We start from the raw sequence: 17407 nt of genomic DNA, 5'->3' as shown, positions 1-17407 counted from the left end.
TAGATAAATAAGTGATTAATATTATACTTTAGTTTATGTAGGACAGGAACGAGGGCAGCAGAGAATGAGTTTGGCATGGGTAGCAAAGCAGGATGGAGTGCTCTGTGACAGTCCAAGAGGCCGGCTGGGGAAGACCTCGAGATGCTTGATGAACACTCATCTGGCAGCCCCTCCATGAATTCCAGTGTGGAGAGCTTCAAAATTAATGGCACCAGTGTTTTTGATCTTGTACACACGACTTATCCAAACACTAGAAATCCATGCTCAGACTTGATACCTTAGCCAGGAAAGTGTCTGAAATGGAACACAGCTCTTCTTCAAGTAGGCTGTGTAGTGTTTTGTCTTTTAACTTCATAAATCCTGGGGACCGGCACTGGCAGTAGACCATAACTCAACAGTAGACAGATTGCTCTTTGCTGCTTTCTTTTAAGAAGTAGGTTATAAAACTGTTGGGAGCCTGATGGGATGGTTTATAAATCATCTTAAGCAATTTGAAGGATTTTTGTTAACTAAAGCCTTGTGTCTTGAAGACAGGAGACAGGAGTTGAGTAAGAAGCCTGTGCCGCCCCTGCCTCTGCCACCCTGAGTGGGCAGACTTGGAGTGTGACCCTGCAGAGTGCCTCAGGTGCCCAGCAGTGCCACATTTACATTCTGGCAGTGATTTTTTTTACTGAAATGGTGTCCTGTGCTTTGTAAGTTTTATGTTATAAATACCTCACCTCCTGTTAGTCTACTTTGATTGTAAACCTTGGGTGCTGACACAGAGTAAGTACAAGGATGGCTCTTCATTCATGGGAATGTCACCATGGAAACATCGTCATGAGGAAACTAACACTATGGGGCACCTGCTGGTAGGTAGGCTGGCAGTTGCTCCCAAACCAGAACACAGCTGAACCATGGCATGAGCGGAAAAAGGCCTCTGACCCAGCAGTGGTTCAGATTTGCCGGCTCCTGTCGTTCAAAAGGTGATAAAGAGCCTTCTCCTAATGACCTTCTTTTCATCTCTGGACACTCAACACTCTTGGGTTACAGCCTTGTTGGTCACAGCTTATAATAGGCCTAGCAGGGCAATGATATGGTGCTAAGTTAACCAGACACTTAAAGGAGTGTCACCTTTTGATAGATGTAGGATGTTTCTAAATGAACTGGGAAATGTAATTTTTACAGCTCAGAGACTGTTCTGTGATTCTGGGTTTTAGAAAAGACGTTGACATGTCAGTTCTAAAGCCTGCGTCTTACTTCTTTCAGACTACTAAGGCCTTTCTTCCAACGATGCTAGAAATTAATCATGGCCACATCGTGACGGTCGCAAGCTCCCTGGGACTGTTCAGCACTGCTGGAGTTGAGGTTTGTCAGCTCAGAAACATGTTACTTATTCATGCAGTTTATTTTCGGTGAGCACATCACAAGTTAGTGGTGCTTCCCTCTAACACAGGACCAGCTCTGGAAGAGGACAGCACAGTCCTCACAGAGCGTTTCCTTATTTGCAGCCTTGCTGATGGTTAAGGCACAGGTCAGGATGGGCCCATGGAGTGAGGACAGATAAGTGAGGTCAAGGGCTCAGATTCTGTTTTGGTCAAGCTGCCTGCTGCTGCTCATTAGGTGAGCTTATGGCCAGTGGCAAGTACTGTACACTGGTATAGAACTGGGTTTCTTAACCCGTTCTTAACTATGTCCAAATTATGCAACATTATTCTGTAAGCTTACAGAAGCCAAGAAAATTAAAAACACTACTTCTTGCAAATATGTAAATATTTCTATATCATACACTCTTAAGTTCTAGTTCAAGTTCAGAAGATGTGGTTCTATTACCATTTTAACTTCAGACCAGAATAGCTTATATCCCCAGTTAGACTTGTCTTTGTTCTTTTTGCATTAATGTAAACAAACAGGTTTTTCAGTCTCCTCTGCTAAACAAAAGACCATTTGTAAATTTTCCAGGCACTTCAAAGGGAAGCTCCCTGCATTTTCTTCACTCCAGTCTTTTAGCTGTCATAGAACGCTTTTCAGTGACTTCCCCCAAAGAAATATGATACTTGATTGATGTGGCAAAAAGTATTGTTCTGTTTCTGTTGTTGCCTGGAAAATGTTGTTTCTGCTCTGAACCACATCAGATAGATATATGTCCTTTAAAACAGCTTCCGTCTCTTTGCTTCGTTACCTATAACCTTTTGTAATAAACATCTAGCCAGACAGGACAGGAAGCTGCAGATTTGGATGGAAACATGTGTAGACTCACCCTTTCTGTTCTCTCTTCTCTTGCTCAGGATTACTGTGCCAGTAAATTTGGAGTTGTGGGTTTTCATGAGTCTCTGAGCCATGAACTAAAGGCTGCTGAAAAGGATGGAATTAAAACAACTTTGGTTTGCCCTTACCTTGTAGACACGGGCATGTTCAGAGGCTGCCGGATCAGGTCAGTGGGAACCTGTCTTCTTACTGATACAACAGAGTAACATCAGGACGAGTATGGAATTCATCTTCAGTCCGCCAGGCTTGCACTTGAGCTGTCAGTAGACAGCGTTAGCAGAGTGTGGTAGCACACATCTGGAATCACATAGCACTTCAGGGCCAGGGGCAGGGCCAGGGGCAGGACAATTGTCACAAGTTGGAAACCAGACTAGTCTCTAAGGTGAGTTCTAGGCCAGCCAGGGCTACAACTTGAGAGCTAGCTGAGAGAAGGAAGGACAGCTAGCCTGTAGTTCTCCAGTTCAGGTTTGTAAGGATCCTGCACAAGATCACAAGTGAGGTTTGATGTCAAGCTGACTCAGACTTGCTGTGATTACTTCAGAGTATCAGGCAGAATAGGTTTCTCCCCATCTTTAAGGAGGACCCACAAATGTCCAGAATTTCTCTTAGATGCTGCATCTGTCCTCAGGGTCATTTGATTTCTCTACTATTATAATAGCTATAGGGGGAAAGTCCTTAATGTGACTTTAATCTGGACATAAAACAATGTCACTGACACAAAGGATTAACATATCTTCTTTAAAAGACTGAATGTCACGCTCCAGATTTCAAAGCTTTTTTTTTTTCTAGAAAGTGTGTGTAGCTAGATTCAACTTAAGACAAACCCATTTACATTTACTAACAATGCAGTGGAATTCCCCTCACACTTGGAAGGAGGCGTTTGGGAATCTAAATACCTCAACACTGGGTTTACGGCTCTCAACAGGAAGAGCACAAATGTGACTCAGCAGGGACACTTGTGAAGACTTGCTGACTTGAGATCTTTGCCTGGGTGAATTTGCAAGGCAAAGGACAATGATCAGGACAGCCCCCCTGTTTCTTGGGGCACTGTTCTTTAGCAGAACGAGGGACAGAGAATGGTGAGTCCTTCCATTCTCCAGATGGCAGTAAGTCTAGACTGAGACATTGGCTCTAGGGCCTGGGGTGTGGCTCAGGATTGGGGCATGTGCTTAGCATGTGCAAGCCTGGGTTTGATTCCCAGCTCCAACAGGAAAGCTGTTTTCCACTTAGCGTAGTGGCAGGTGCGAAGGCTGGAAGCCATGAAAGCAATGAGTAGTAAAACGATGTGTCATTCTTATGTATTTACCATGCAATTCCGTGAATTATAATGTGGTCCTTTACCTCAGAGAGTCCTTGGAACACAGCTTAACATCCTCAGCCAGCCCTGTGAGGTGTGTCCCTGACTGTGTCACACTAGAAAAGGCTGCTTGGATGCGTATGCACTGTCTCAGCCACACCTAATACAGAAAGCTGAATCGCTTGCTGGAGCTTAATATTTGTAATAACAAGTACCTTTCTAGTCAAAGAAAAAATCAGAATAATTTGAAGCTTAACTTATAAGGCATCTCAACAACCCGATCTCATTTTACAGGAAAGCCAACTACTTTTGCTTATTTTTTTCCTAATTTGTTTACTAATTTGATACAAATGGAGTTTGTTTCTAATACGAAAATGTGAGGCAAAACAAAAATACCAGGAAAGAAGCAAAGTGTTCCAAAAATCGTGTCCCTCAGTTAATGTCACAGTACTTTGGAGTATTGCCAGTCTTCCATACTGTGTTAATTCTGAATTTCATTTTTGAATGTAAATTTTCAGAAAAGAAATTGAGCCCTTTCTGCCCCCTTTGAAGCCTGATTACTGTGTGAAGCAGGCTATGAAGGCCATCCTCACTGACCAGCCCATGATCTGCACCCCCCGACTCATGTACATCGTGACATTCATGAAGAGGTAAGTGAGGGAGGGCCCTTCCCTGCCTGCCCCAGACCTGAATCAAAGTGTGGCCTGCCACTTGCTAACTGTTCTTTCCTTTGCAGCATCCTTCCTTTTGAAGCAGTCGTGTGCATGTATCGATTTCTAGGAGCAGACAAGTGTATGTATCCCTTTATTGCTCAAAGAAAACAAGCCACAAACAATAATGAAGCGAAAAATGGAATCTAAGAGTGTTTTTGTATGGAGTGCCGTTTCTATCAGGATGGTTGGCCATGCGTATCTGCAGTACTGACAGTCTGGATTCTAACCCCATGCCGACTTTTTTTTTTTCTAATCAACTTTTTAAAAAATAATAAACTGTAAATTAACTGACTAGTGTGCTTGAAAACTGTGAGCTCGGGCTTTTGCCAATGGGGTCTTTTTTAGACAGGGCCCTAAAAATGAGTCCAATATTTAGACAAACACTATGTGACATCATTATTTTTTTAATGAACAGAAAGTCTAGAAATGATGACTACAGTGTGTTTCATGTGTGTTAGTCTTCTGAGTCCCCACAAAGTCAATTCATTCATTACTGTGGAAGCCTAGCCAGCTGGCACCTTATGCATTCAAGGACTGAGAGTGTCCTGTTCTGGTGTGTTCTTGGTTCTTCTCCTGCAAGTTTGAGTGGCTTGCTCATGGTGTCTATGGATTTTTTTATGTCAGTTTGAGATCAGCACAGTCTGAGCATCACAGTGAAGGCCATGGGTCTCTTTCTTAAACTTAGAGTGACTAAATATTCGGTGATTTTTTAAAATTCAATCTCTGAAATACTAAATTAAATGTTTTAGAGACCTGGTTAATCCATGTGGTTGTACATTTTCTACCTGTGAATTTTGCTGCATATAGAAAGTGCCCTTTCCTCTTGGAGCTGCAGGGGAGGAGGGGGACCTTGTCTACAGAACACAGCAGTTCTATAAAGATAATGGGAGTTTCTGCATTAAAAAGTCCCCGTATTTGTGCCAACTTTGATTAGTGTGGGGAACAAATCTTGTATGGAGTGTTGTGGAAGGGTGGAAAGATTTCTTTGAAAGGTTTATTCACATTGTAGAACAGCAAATAACATTTTTACAGTATTTTTTTGTAAAGCAAACTATTTTGTGCCTTGAATTTGGTATATGTGTATTAGTGAAACATTGTAAAAGTGAATTTCTACCTCTGTATCTACGTGTGTACCATCCTCTTGTAAATTGCTATCAACTATTATGTGATTGCTTCTGTTTGTTTGTTCTAGGATGTCTTGTTTAAATAGTGACCAATGTTTAAGGCTGTTAAAATAAGCCAACTTTTACTAATTGGGACTTTTCTAAAAAACTGATTAAATGCTTATATAACTGACTGTGTGGTTATTAGCTTTTCAGCCACATTATAAGGAAAAGTGTTGTGAGGTTTTCCCCTGCCTATCATATCCTGGTTACTCAAGGAAAAGTGTTTGAATGGGGTCATACTTAGGGTGGGTTTCACATACTCCAGTCTCCAGTCTCACCGTCTGCCTATAGTAGGTACTTCACCAAGAGCTTGTTTAAAAATGGGAAGACAGAACAACTCCATTGCATGTATTAGTGTGGTGAGTCTATTACCCCGTTGCCTGTATTAGTGTGTGGGTGTCTCTGTTCAGGGATCCCAGATTCTGGAAGGGGCCTGGCCCACTGCTGATCTTTATTGTGCATTTGGACTTCTCATTAGGAATGACAACCAACCACACCTTATGGCAGTGCAACACTAAATTTATTAGCTGCTGCTTGATTTTCAGTTATGGGTTTAAATAAGCACTTGAAGTAGTGTTCTAACAATATTGGGAGGGACAGCTATTTTCAAGTTATCTAGGTCTTTTCCCACTTAGGCTAGGATACAGAAAACCATCCTGGAGAAATCTCTTAATTTAATAGCCTGTTTCATCAGCCTTAAAGCCAACAAAAATCCTCATTACATTTAATTTTGTTCTCATGCGTTGGAGTCTTATCTGTTTCTATTTTTGTTTGGTTTGGCCCTTATAAAGTGGTCGATCTCCAAGTTCAATAAACCTAATTTGTTTAACTTTTTTGTCTTTCCTTTCCATGTCCCATCCTAGTTTAATTACTTCTGGGCTCATTTGAATTATCCACCTGTCTTTCCCACGATTATATCCAGTTTGGAAGGGGACAGTGTCGAGGCAGGTCAAGAACTGCAGAGCGAGCCCACATGCTGTTTGTCTTCACCTGGCATCATATTTAAGTAATGCATTTGTGTATTTAATGTATTTAAGTGTGCATTTGTGCATCTCTGTTGTACTTCCTCAGCATGGAGTCGCTTCAACTCCAGCCTCCTTGCTTGCATTGATCACTGTGGTCACTGCAAGGCTATTTCTCTGATTGTATTGCTGGCTGATCATCTGTACCCAGGCCCCACCCAATCCCCATGCCCCTTGCACCCCTTCTCCAGCTAGCACCTTGACAGTAATGCTGACTCTTTCGGTCTCTTTCTAGCTGGTTCATGTGAGTGCTCAGGGCCACAGGGCTCAAGGCTGACCCCTGGGGAGTCCCACTTCTGTCCCTAGCCATCACTGGCCCTGTCTTTTCTAATTTTTTCAACCAATTTAATGATAATCATATTGAGTAGGACTCAGAAATCAGAAGTTTCAAAGCTGACAAAGATAAAATTCCAACTCTTGTCATCCCCTTGATCTACCAGGTCTGCTGCTCTGTCACATAAGATTAGCTTGACGTGATTGAACTCCATAAAGCCAGCCCCCCCCCCCCCATGTAAGTATCCTGTTCCTTTGAAAGGCTATACCTTTCTTTTTTTTCCCAAGTTGAAAAAAGTGACTTCCCGTTTTCAAAGATTGTTTTCCAATGAGCAGAAATTATTCTAAGTTGATGCTGACCTGTGCCGGGGTCTGGGGAGACAGGTAGGTTCTTTCTATGCCAGAGTCATTGCCTGCACTGCACCTGCTTACTCACTCATCTCTGAGTGAGAAAAATCAAAGTTGTAAGGGCCAGAAGTGACCAGGGCTTGGAGGCCACATATATCCACAGAGCAGATAGACCTGCCATCTGCACTGGTATGCACATGGTTTGCAGCTAATTTCGATGCCACTACTTTTGTTTATCCACACCACACATAAAGCCTCAGATATTCATCGTGGCTAAAGCAGAACATAGGGTGAAAATGGCCCCTATTTAAGGAGATTCTATCTGGAATTTATGGATATCCAGTATTTTATGGATTCCTGAGACTTCGGAAGCAAGAAGCCACCGGGCAGCTGCTACCAATAGCCAGGCTGATGGCTACCCACTATAAGGCAGAGAGCAATGAGGATGGAGCTCTTGGGCTGAACTACACAGATTTAACTTGCCAGTTCTTGGGACTGAATGAAGAGCAGCATGCTACCCACAAGGAATCAGCATATCTTCAGTGGAAAAAACAGACTCCACACAGCTTTAGCAAAGTTAAGTTGGGGTGGGCCAGACAATGTAGGCTTTTAACCTCAGCTACATAGAAGAGAGGCTAAGGCAGCAGAAGCAAAAACATTCACGACTGCCTGGACTACAGAGTTCAAAGCCGTTCTGTGCAGCTTAATAAGATCATGACTACATAGCAGATGGTTGAGACATGGCTCTGTGGTACAACAGCCTTAGCATGTACACTGCTTTGGGTTCAGGCCCCAGTACTGGGATGAGTGGAGGGTGGTATTCTTGGTGTGGGGTGATCTTCACTGACCTGTAGCTGGACATGGACCCCACCTTGGGGAAGGAGCTTGACGCTGTGATTCTAGACAAAGAAGCTCTGAAATAGTCAGACCCAGGTGGGGGAAGGGCATGCCAGATCCAAGTAGGGCCGTAAGAGAATAAGAAGAGACTCGGGGACTGAGCTTGGACACAGCTGAGGGAGCCTCAGCAGGTCATAAAAGCTGACAGATTGCCACTCAGAAGAATTTACTCTCCCAAGGTGAAACCCAACTAGAAACAATGCCCTTCTGCCTGAACTTTAGCCTGAGTCACACTCCAGAAACTTTAGTTTGTCCTAAGAAAAAGAGTCTTTGTGGCCAGCCCTGGGGTGGGGGCCCACAAGGTGAAGAGTAGTGTTAACAGATAGCACATGGGGTGTTTAATCTTCCACTAGGGTTTCTAGTAACTGAATCCATTGCTAAAACAGCAAAGGACATTTTCTTGCTAAGTGAAACCTGGAAGCTGTTGTTCTCTGGCAGTTTTGCTTGCTTGGCCTTAGAAGCAAGGACTGCTTAAATGTGCAGGCAGTGTTTCATGAGAACCCTGGGGGAAAACAAAATACATTTCAGGAGTCACCAAATGGATACATGGTAGCTAAATGCATTCTCTTTGTGTGACAAAACATGAAACGGACCAGCTTCAACCAACCTGTTTACAGCAATGAGTTCCTATCTGATCCTTGACCCAAATCAAGATGGATGTGCCTGCATTCCAGAGAATGCCAAGGCAGAGTTTGAGGCCTCAGTTCACCTTCTATGTACTCTTAACTCTTCCTGGGTTTACAGTTCATGACTTGTTTCTCTGAAGATGCTGAATGATACATGACTACTCCTTCCAGAAAACCTTTCTTCCCAGGTTATGTCTCATTTACTTTGCCCTGTTTCCATAGAAAGCTTAACATCATGTCTTCCAGGAAGGAGCTAACAGCCTTTTTAGCTGTGGCTGTTGAAATCTTTGTTACCATGAGCCAAAAGCTAGAGTCTTGATTAGCAAGAAAAACAAAGCATTGTTAGCCCAGATTTGAAGCTTGAGGTTTTGCTGTCAAGGTGATTGAAACCATGCTGCTGGTTAGCGGCCAAGAAAAATGCCCCCTTCCCTTGCCCATGCATCCTGGGTGGTCCACCTAGGCTCTACCACAGGCCTCCCATCCCCCTAGGGAAGAGCCTGGAGCCTAGCTCCTTCATCTCAGCCCTCCCTGTGAGCCTGCACTTTTTAGCCCATCCATTTCATCCAGGACCTGAGTGGCCCAGGTGGCTACTGAGCGGGTGGTCGTCCTGGCCCAACATGGACATGTTACATGTGTTAGCTGGGCAGCATCCTATAGGGTTGCTATGCAGAAACAAACTGAAACATGTCCTCCGAAAAGATGCAATGAAGTTCTAGAAATTCCCATATGAGGAAATAGGGCATCTTCAGATGGAACCAAGATTAAGCTGTACTGGATCAGAGTGGCCCTAAATTTATTCATTGGTGTCCTCACCAAAAGGAACTTGGAGGATGACAGCTGTGATCTGATGATGCTTGCCTTGTATGTACAAAAACCTTGGGTACTGTCCCCAGCATAGCATGAAACAGGGCATGGTACACACCTATAATCTCCGGTGGAGGCAAGAGGATCAGAAATTCAAGACAACCTCCACTACATAGTGAGTTCAAGGCCAACCAGAAGTGACACAGAGGCAGAAGCAGTGACACATTTACACCAAGTTCGAGGGCTAGGGGAAGGGTGTGTAGGACTCTCCCTTAGCATAAAGAGCCAGCCTTGCTGAAACTTTGATTTCAGGTGGCCAGCCTCCAGATATGTAAAAGGGTAAACTTCTGTTACTTCAGTTTTCCAGTGCTGGAAATGGAACTCAAGACATCTCATGTGGAGGCATGTATCGAGCTAATCCCCAGTCTGACTCCTCTCATTTTAAGCCATTCAGATTGAAAATTCTCCATTGCAGACTCAGTAACCTTAGCATCTGCTGTCAATTTTAACTCAAATCCTGCTTTGCCTGTCCCTGACCAAAGGGTCTGGGCCTTTTTCTTAATGTTCTTCTGCCTCAGTTCCTTCCGGTACAAACTGGGAATAATAGCAGGCAGTATCAAGAGTGTGTTGAGTGATAGAACAGGATGAGCCGAATAGACATGAACGGGGCCTCCCACACCTTGTACACTTTTCCTTATTTATCTGTTTTATGTATTTATTTTCTTGAGACAGGGTTTCTCTGTGTAACCCTGTCTGTTCCGGAATCCTCTCTGTAAGATCAGGCAGGCCTGGAACTCAGAGATCTGCCTGCCTCTGCCTCCTGAAAGCTGAGACTAAATGTATACCGTGCCTGTCCTTCCTGGTCACTTTCAATGGATTGAGCTGGCTGAGACAGACTCTACCCTTACTATGGTGTTTTGAACATGGTTGGCCCAGGGAGGGGCACTATAAGGAAACCAGGCCTTGTTGGAGGAAGTGTGTCACTGTGAGTATGGGCTTTGAGACCTTCCTCCTAGCTGCCTGGAGAAAGTCTGCTCCTGTCTTCCTTTTGGTGAAGATGTAGAACTCTTGGCTCCTACAGCACCATGTTTGCCTGCCTGCTGCTATGATTCCTGGCATGATAATACTGGACTGAACCCCTGAACCTGTAAGCCAGCCCCAATTAAATACCTTCCTTTGTAAGAGTTGCCTCAGTCATAATGTCTCTTCACAGCAGTAGAAACCCTAAGATACTTGCTCAGCTTTGTATCTACGAAAGAGCAACCACACACGTGCACCTTTACAGCAAGCAGGAGGTCAGTGGCAGCAGTCACACCCAAGTCCCTGTTCCTAGTACTATTGTTTTCCATGCCCTTTGTCTTGTCTCTGATAGTATCTGGGCACTGTACAATTCAGTCTAATTTCTGACATTCCCCAGAAACAGCATAGATGCCACACACAGTAAGCAGGTCCAAACCACTTCCTCTACTTGAGATACTAGCTGAAAAAAGGGTCCCCAGGCTACTCATTTATAGGATTACAAATTTCAGGAAGCTCCCATAACCACACTCAGGATTGAGAATTCTCTAGAACAACACAGAACTCTGGAAAACACTGTGGTGTTTCTGGTCTGTAGTGGGAAAATACAGATAAACAGCCAGATACCCTTACTCAGTAAGAGGTACAGGTGGGATGCAGGACTCCACACACCCCAGGAACCCTGTTGTGTTCAGGAACCTTATTGTTCAAAGGATTCTTTGAGTTACTGGGTTTTTGTTCTGTTCTGTGTTGCCTTTTGAATCAGGCATAGTTATGTTACTCTTGTAGCCTGAGGGTGGCCTGGAATTTGCTGTATAGTCAAGGCTGGTCCTGATCTTCTAGTCCTCAGGCCTCCACTTCCTGAGTGGTAGGATGACAAGCCTTAATCATCAGAGTAAGAGGTTTTGAACAGCTGAGTGGAGCGGAGTTCTTCTCAAATCCAAGCCACTCAGGAGGCAGAGGCAGGGGTATCTCTGTGAATTTAAGGCCAACCCAATTTATATAGCAAGTCCCAGGACAGTCAAGGCTACATCAAGTCAATCAGTCAATAAAATAAAGATGTTATATCCAGGCTTTTGTTATGGAGGTGTGTTGAATCAAATCATTGGCCACAGCAGGGTGGATTCCATCTTATTTCCTCTTCCCAGAGTAGCGTGGTGGTAAAAATTCCCTTCACCCCTAAGAGAAACCTTCAGACTCTGTAAGCACCCAATCTCCCTTAGCAGAAACTCAGATATGATTGAAAGAGGTGCCTAATGCATAAAAAGAAAAGCTCTTACCATATCAGAAATTTTAAGTTCTAGGAGCTCTATTCTGGGAACTGAAGATAAAGACCAAATGCGTTTGGGGTGACATTTAATTTTGTATGTGTGTGTACACATACAGCATGGTACACAAGTCCAAATGTGTTTTATTATACTCTGGATATTGTGCTGGAATCAATTACTGTAATTAAGGGCTTGGCCTCTCTTTTATTTATCTCAGAGGGGTTGATCCGATCACTGCATAGAGTCAAAGACACAGGAGCTGCTCCATCAAGGTTGGCTCCTCTGTGGGATTCAGATACCTATAGTCTAGGATCTAGAAATTGGATTATGTCAACATGTGCCTTACATCTTTTGCTTATGAACCCACTTGTTTCCTCCTGCTCTGTTGCGTCCAAGGAACTGCTAGAAGAAAGAAATTGGAGACATATAGGCTTCAGAGGCCTTGGCTCTTATGGCTATCCGGGATGCAGAGCTATAGAAAGCTAGAGAAGTTGGTGAAGCCTTTTCTAGGTCAGTCAGACTCAGATCAGAGAGCCTCCCCAAGCCCTCATGATACCTGGCATTTCAGAAAATAAAACAGAAAGTAGGCAGGGTTTTACACAGGCAGGCAGAGAGGAACCTATCAGCACCACTCTCCGCTGGAAGGGACCATGAGAAGCTTATCTCTGAAGGGAAGACAGAATGGAAACCTGTGTTGTCTGCACACACTGCTCCATTTCCTCCCGGCTCTCTGCCTCGGTGCTGGCTGGGCATTGTCAGGTTTTCTGAGACAGAAGCAGGATGCTGAGGGTCTTGGGAAAGCCTCCGAAACAGCACCTGAGGTGCTTTCCTCCTGAGGTCTCAAGTGCAAGTCACTGCCCTTGCATTCCTGGAGGCCTAAGAGCCAGGAAACGCACGACGTGGCCAGGGAGTGAAGAAATGAATATGGCTGTTGTGGAAGGGCTGGAGGAGCAAAAGCTGCAGCCCAGGGGAGATTCCCTCACCACAGTTCCTCCAGCTGCTCAACTTCCTGTCCTCTGGTGCCTGGACTGTGTCTCCGGAGACCTTTCCCTGGCCAGCTGGAAACCCAGGAACCATGTTCTGTACCTGCAGCACACAAAACAGGAGAGCAGAGATTGCAAAGTCCTAGAACAGAACTTTGGGGAGCACATTTCTCTCAAGCCCCAGAGGGTTTATTTCAGTGAGCCACAGAGAAAAAGTTTGTTTGATTGAGACCTTTCTGTTTATCCTCCACAAAAGAGTGTCAGTTTGAAATGACTTATCTTAGGAAGAGGTGTTTTATGGATTAAGGAGTCACTATGTGACTCGGGAAATATGTGAGGTGTCAATTAAAATGGACAAAATTCTAGAGCAGAGCCTGGCTGTCAACCTACTAGGTGCTCCTTGGCTGCAAAGGTTTGCAGGACCAGGTAAATCTGCAGTCAGTCTTAGTGCTTCTAGCATTTTTTCTTTGTTTGCTTGTTTGTTTGTTTGTTTTACACCTCTAAAACCTGTAGTGAGAAAAAAAAAAGCCCACAGAAATATTACGGGAATGTTTTTCTTTCAATTTCAGGTGTCAGATATGGGACTGCTTCTGATTGTCCATAGCAGCTGACTATGAGTTGCCTGGTGTTCTAGCAGGGGTGTGATTTTTGCCAGCTGCAGTTTCTGCGATTGTGTGGTATGAATTCGGGGACTTTTCAGAGGGTACATAAATAAGGCCGATGGGCAGGGCAGGTTGTTGGTTGTTGCTGTTGGTCAAGGTTTGTTGAGTAATCGTGCTTAAATAAGAAACATCAATGAGAAGAAATTAGGTGTCTTGATGGTGAAGATCAAACTTGCTCCAAGAAACTCAATGCCCCTCATCAGGAGGAAGCAGCCTGGTATCCCCTCTCCCCTCTATCCTTTTGTCTCTCCTATTTAGTGTAAGGGGGTTGATAGGTTAGAAAAATGGTGGAGAAGGATGGAAGAAAGAAGAAACCACAAAATAGCAAATGCCAGGTTCAAAAGCCCCCTCCTGGAAGGCAAGAAAATGAAAAGAGGTGGTGGAGGAGGAGAAAAGGGGGAAGAAGAGAAGAAGGAAGAGGAGAATATCTGTATTTTAAACTTCAAATGAAACCTATATTCAAGGGGCACACTCCAATCATAAAATACATATGGAAAAGACTAGAATGCCCACCATGTTGGCAGGAACAGAAGGTGGGATAGCCCTTTAAATTTATAAATGAGCCGGGCATGGTGGCATATGACTATAATCACAATATTTGGAACACAGACGCAGAAGGATCTTGAGATCAAGACTAGCTTGAACTTTGTAGGGATATGTGGTCTCAAAAGCACAAAAATAAAATAAAACCAGAAATTCCATGTGAGCCAACAATTCTACTCCTGTGTATATGCCCCCCTCAAAAGGAAAGTCATGTCAATGTATATCGTGGCTTTTTGTAGCAGGTTGTATACAACCCCTAAAGGTGAAAGTAACACAAAGCACAAGAGACACACTCAGGAATGTTATTGAGCCATCATTCAACCCGAAAGGGTAAAGAAAGAAAGGCCAGGTCCTGCTGAAGACACATCTTCCTTCTGGCTCCCAACATGGCTGTGGCAGACCCCTTCCCACATCCAGAGACAGCTTGATTCCCAGGAGCTTCAACAAAGCCAGGCTCACAGGCTGATAGGAAGGACAGGATCCACTCAGAGACAGTAAGACCAGTTAACAACTGATAGCCAGATGGTGAGAGGCAAGCACAAGAACATAAGCAACAGAAACCAATGCTACTTGACAACATGAGAACCCAGTTCTCCCACCACAGCAAGCCCTGTATACCCTAACACACCTGGAAAACAAGACTCTGACCTAAAATCTCCTCGAATGAAGATGATAGAAGACCTTAAGGAGGACATAAATAATTCCCTTAAAGAATACAGGAGAACACAGGTAAACAAGTAGAAGCCCTTAAAGAGGAAACACATAAATCTCTTAAATACAGGTCAATGCAATCAAACAAGTGAAGAAACTGAACAAAACCTTCCAAGATCTAAAAATGGAAATAAAAACAATAAAGAAATCACAAAGGGAGACAACTCTGGAGATAGAAAACCTAGGAAAGAGATCAGGAGTTACAGATCACCAACAGAATACAAGAGATAGAAGAGAGAATCTCAGGCATAGAAGATTCCATAGAAGATATTGACACATCAGTCAAAGAAATTACAAAGTGCAAAAAGCTCCTAACCCAAAATATCCAGGAAATTCAGGACACAATGAAAAATCCAAAGCTAAGAATAATAGGAATAGAAGAGAGAGAAGATTTCTAATGCAAAGGGCCAGCAAACATCCTTAAAACAATCATAGAAGAAAACTTTCCTAACTTAAAGAGATGCCCATAAACATAAAAGAAGCCTACAGAACACCAAATAGATGGGCCAGAAAAGAAATACCTCCCATCACATAATAATCAACTCTAAATGCACAGAACAAAGAAAGACTATTAAAAGCAGTAAGGGAAAAAGACCAAGTAGCATATAAAGGCAGACATATCAGAATTACACCAGACTTCTCAACAGAGACTCTAAACACCAGAAGATCCTGGACAGATGTCATACAGACCCTAAGAGAACACAAATGCCAGTACAGGCTATTATACCCAGCAAAACTCTCAGTCACCATAGATGGAGAAACCAAGATATTCTGTGACAAAACCAAATTTAAGCAATATCTTTCCACTAAACCAGCCCTACAGAGGATAATAGAAGGAAAACTCCAACACAAGTAGGGAAATTACACCCACACCAAAAAAAAAAAAAAAAAAACCAGAAATTAATCATCTCACAACAAACCCAAAAGAAGAGAACCACAGAACCATAATACCATCTCTAAAATAAAAATTATCAGGAACCAAAAACCACTGGTCTTTAATATCTCTCAATATCAATGGACTCACTTCTCCAATAAAAGACATAGATTAACAGACTGGATATGTAAACAGGACCCAGCATTTTATTGCATATAGGAAACATACATCAGTGATAAAGACATATTACCTCTGACTCAAAAAGGCTGGAAAAACATTTCCAAGTAAATGGTCCCAAGAAACAAGGTAGAGTAGCCATTCTAATATCCAATAATATAGACTTTCAACCAAAAGTTGTCAAAAGAGATGGGAAGGACATTTCATACTCATAAAAGAAAACATCCACCAAGATGCAAGGGCACCCACATTTGTAAAAGAAATGTTACTAAAGCTCAAAGCATACACTTATCCTCACACAATATGAATGATAAATTTCAACACCCCACTCTCACCAATGGACAGATCATGGAAACAAGCTAAACAGAGACACAGGGAAACAAACAGAAGATATTAACCAAATGGATTTAACAGATATCTACAGAACATTTCACCCTAAAACAAAAGAAAATGGCTTCTTTTCATTACCTCATGGGACCTTCTCCAAAACTGACCATATAATCAGACAAAAAACAAGTCTCAACAGAGAAAAGAAGATTGAATTAATCCCATGTATTCTATCAGATCACCAGGGACTAAGGCTGGTCTTCAATAACAACAAAAACAACAGAAAAACCACATACACATGGAAACTGAATAACTCTCTACTCAATGATAACTTGGTCAGGGAAGAAATAAAGAAAGATTTTCTAGAATTTATTGAAAATGAAGGCACATCATACCCAAACTTATGGGACACAGTGAAAGCAGTGCTAAGAGGAAAATTCATAGCACTGAGTACCTTCATAAAGAAATTGGAGAGATCCTACACTAGCAGCTTAACAGCTCATCTGAAAACTGTAGAAAAAAAAGAAGCAAACATACCCATGAAGAGTAGATGGCAGGAAATAATCAAACTCAGAGCTGAAATCAACCAAGTAGAAACAGAACTTTACAAAGAATCAACAAAACTAAGAGCTGGTTCTTTCAGAAAATCAACAATATAGATAAACCCTTAGCCAAACTAACTAAAGGGCACAAAGAGAGTATCCAAATTAACAAAATCAGAAACGAAAAGGGAGACATAACAACAGAAAGAGAAGAAATTTAAAAAGTTATCAGATCCTACTACATAAGCCTATACTTAACAAAACTAGAAAATCTAGATGAAATGGATGATTTTCTAGACAGATGCCAGGTATCAAAGTTAAATCAGAATGAGATAAACTATCTAAACAGTTCTATAACCCTTATGGGAATAGAAGAAATCATTAAAAGTCTCCCAACCAAAAAAGCTCAGGGCCATATAGTTTTAGTGTAGAATTCTATGAGACCTTCAAAGAAGATCTAATACCAATACTTTTCAAACTATTCCACAAGATGGAAACAGAAGAAATACTACATAGTTCATCCTATGAAGCCACAGCTACATTGATAACTAAACCACACAAAGACCCATAAAGAAAGAGAACTTCACTCCAATTTTCCTTATGAATATTGATGCAAAAACACTCAATAATATTCTCACAAACAGAATCCAAGAACACATCAAAATGATCATTCACCATGATCAAGTAAGCTTCATCCTAGGGATGCAAGACAGTTCAATATATGGAAATCCATCAACATAATCCACTATATAAACAAACTCAAAGAAAAAAAAACACATGATCATCTCACTAGATGCTGAAAAAGCCTTTAACAAAATATAGCACCCTTTCATGTTAAAAGTCTTGGAAAGATCAGGAATTCAAGGGAGGTACCTAAACATAATAAAAGCAATATATACAAAACCAACAA

General features: G+C 42.5%; 1 protein-coding gene across 1 annotated transcript in view; it reads left to right on the top strand.

Moving 5' to 3' along the window:
• Window positions 1–6252, top strand: part of Rdh10 (retinol dehydrogenase 10) — a 29150-nt gene extending 22898 nt beyond the window's left edge. Inside the window, exons 3-6 of the mRNA XM_028770138.1 lie at window positions 1249–1347; window positions 2268–2413; window positions 4063–4194; window positions 4281–6252. Of these exons, the coding sequence (XP_028625971.1) occupies window positions 1249–1347; window positions 2268–2413; window positions 4063–4194; window positions 4281–4404 (501 nt within the window). The 3' untranslated portion in view covers window positions 4405–6252. The remainder of the gene's footprint in view (window positions 1–1248; window positions 1348–2267; window positions 2414–4062; window positions 4195–4280) is intronic.
• The last annotated feature ends 11155 nt before the right edge of the window (window positions 6253–17407 follow it).

Source organism: Grammomys surdaster, unplaced genomic scaffold (genome assembly GCF_004785775.1).
Source record: "Grammomys surdaster isolate TR1022 unplaced genomic scaffold, NIH_TR_1.0 64, whole genome shotgun sequence".
NCBI classification, from domain to species: domain Eukaryota; kingdom Metazoa; phylum Chordata; class Mammalia; order Rodentia; family Muridae; genus Grammomys; species Grammomys surdaster.
This window is presented reverse-complemented; position numbering and strand designations above follow the sequence as displayed.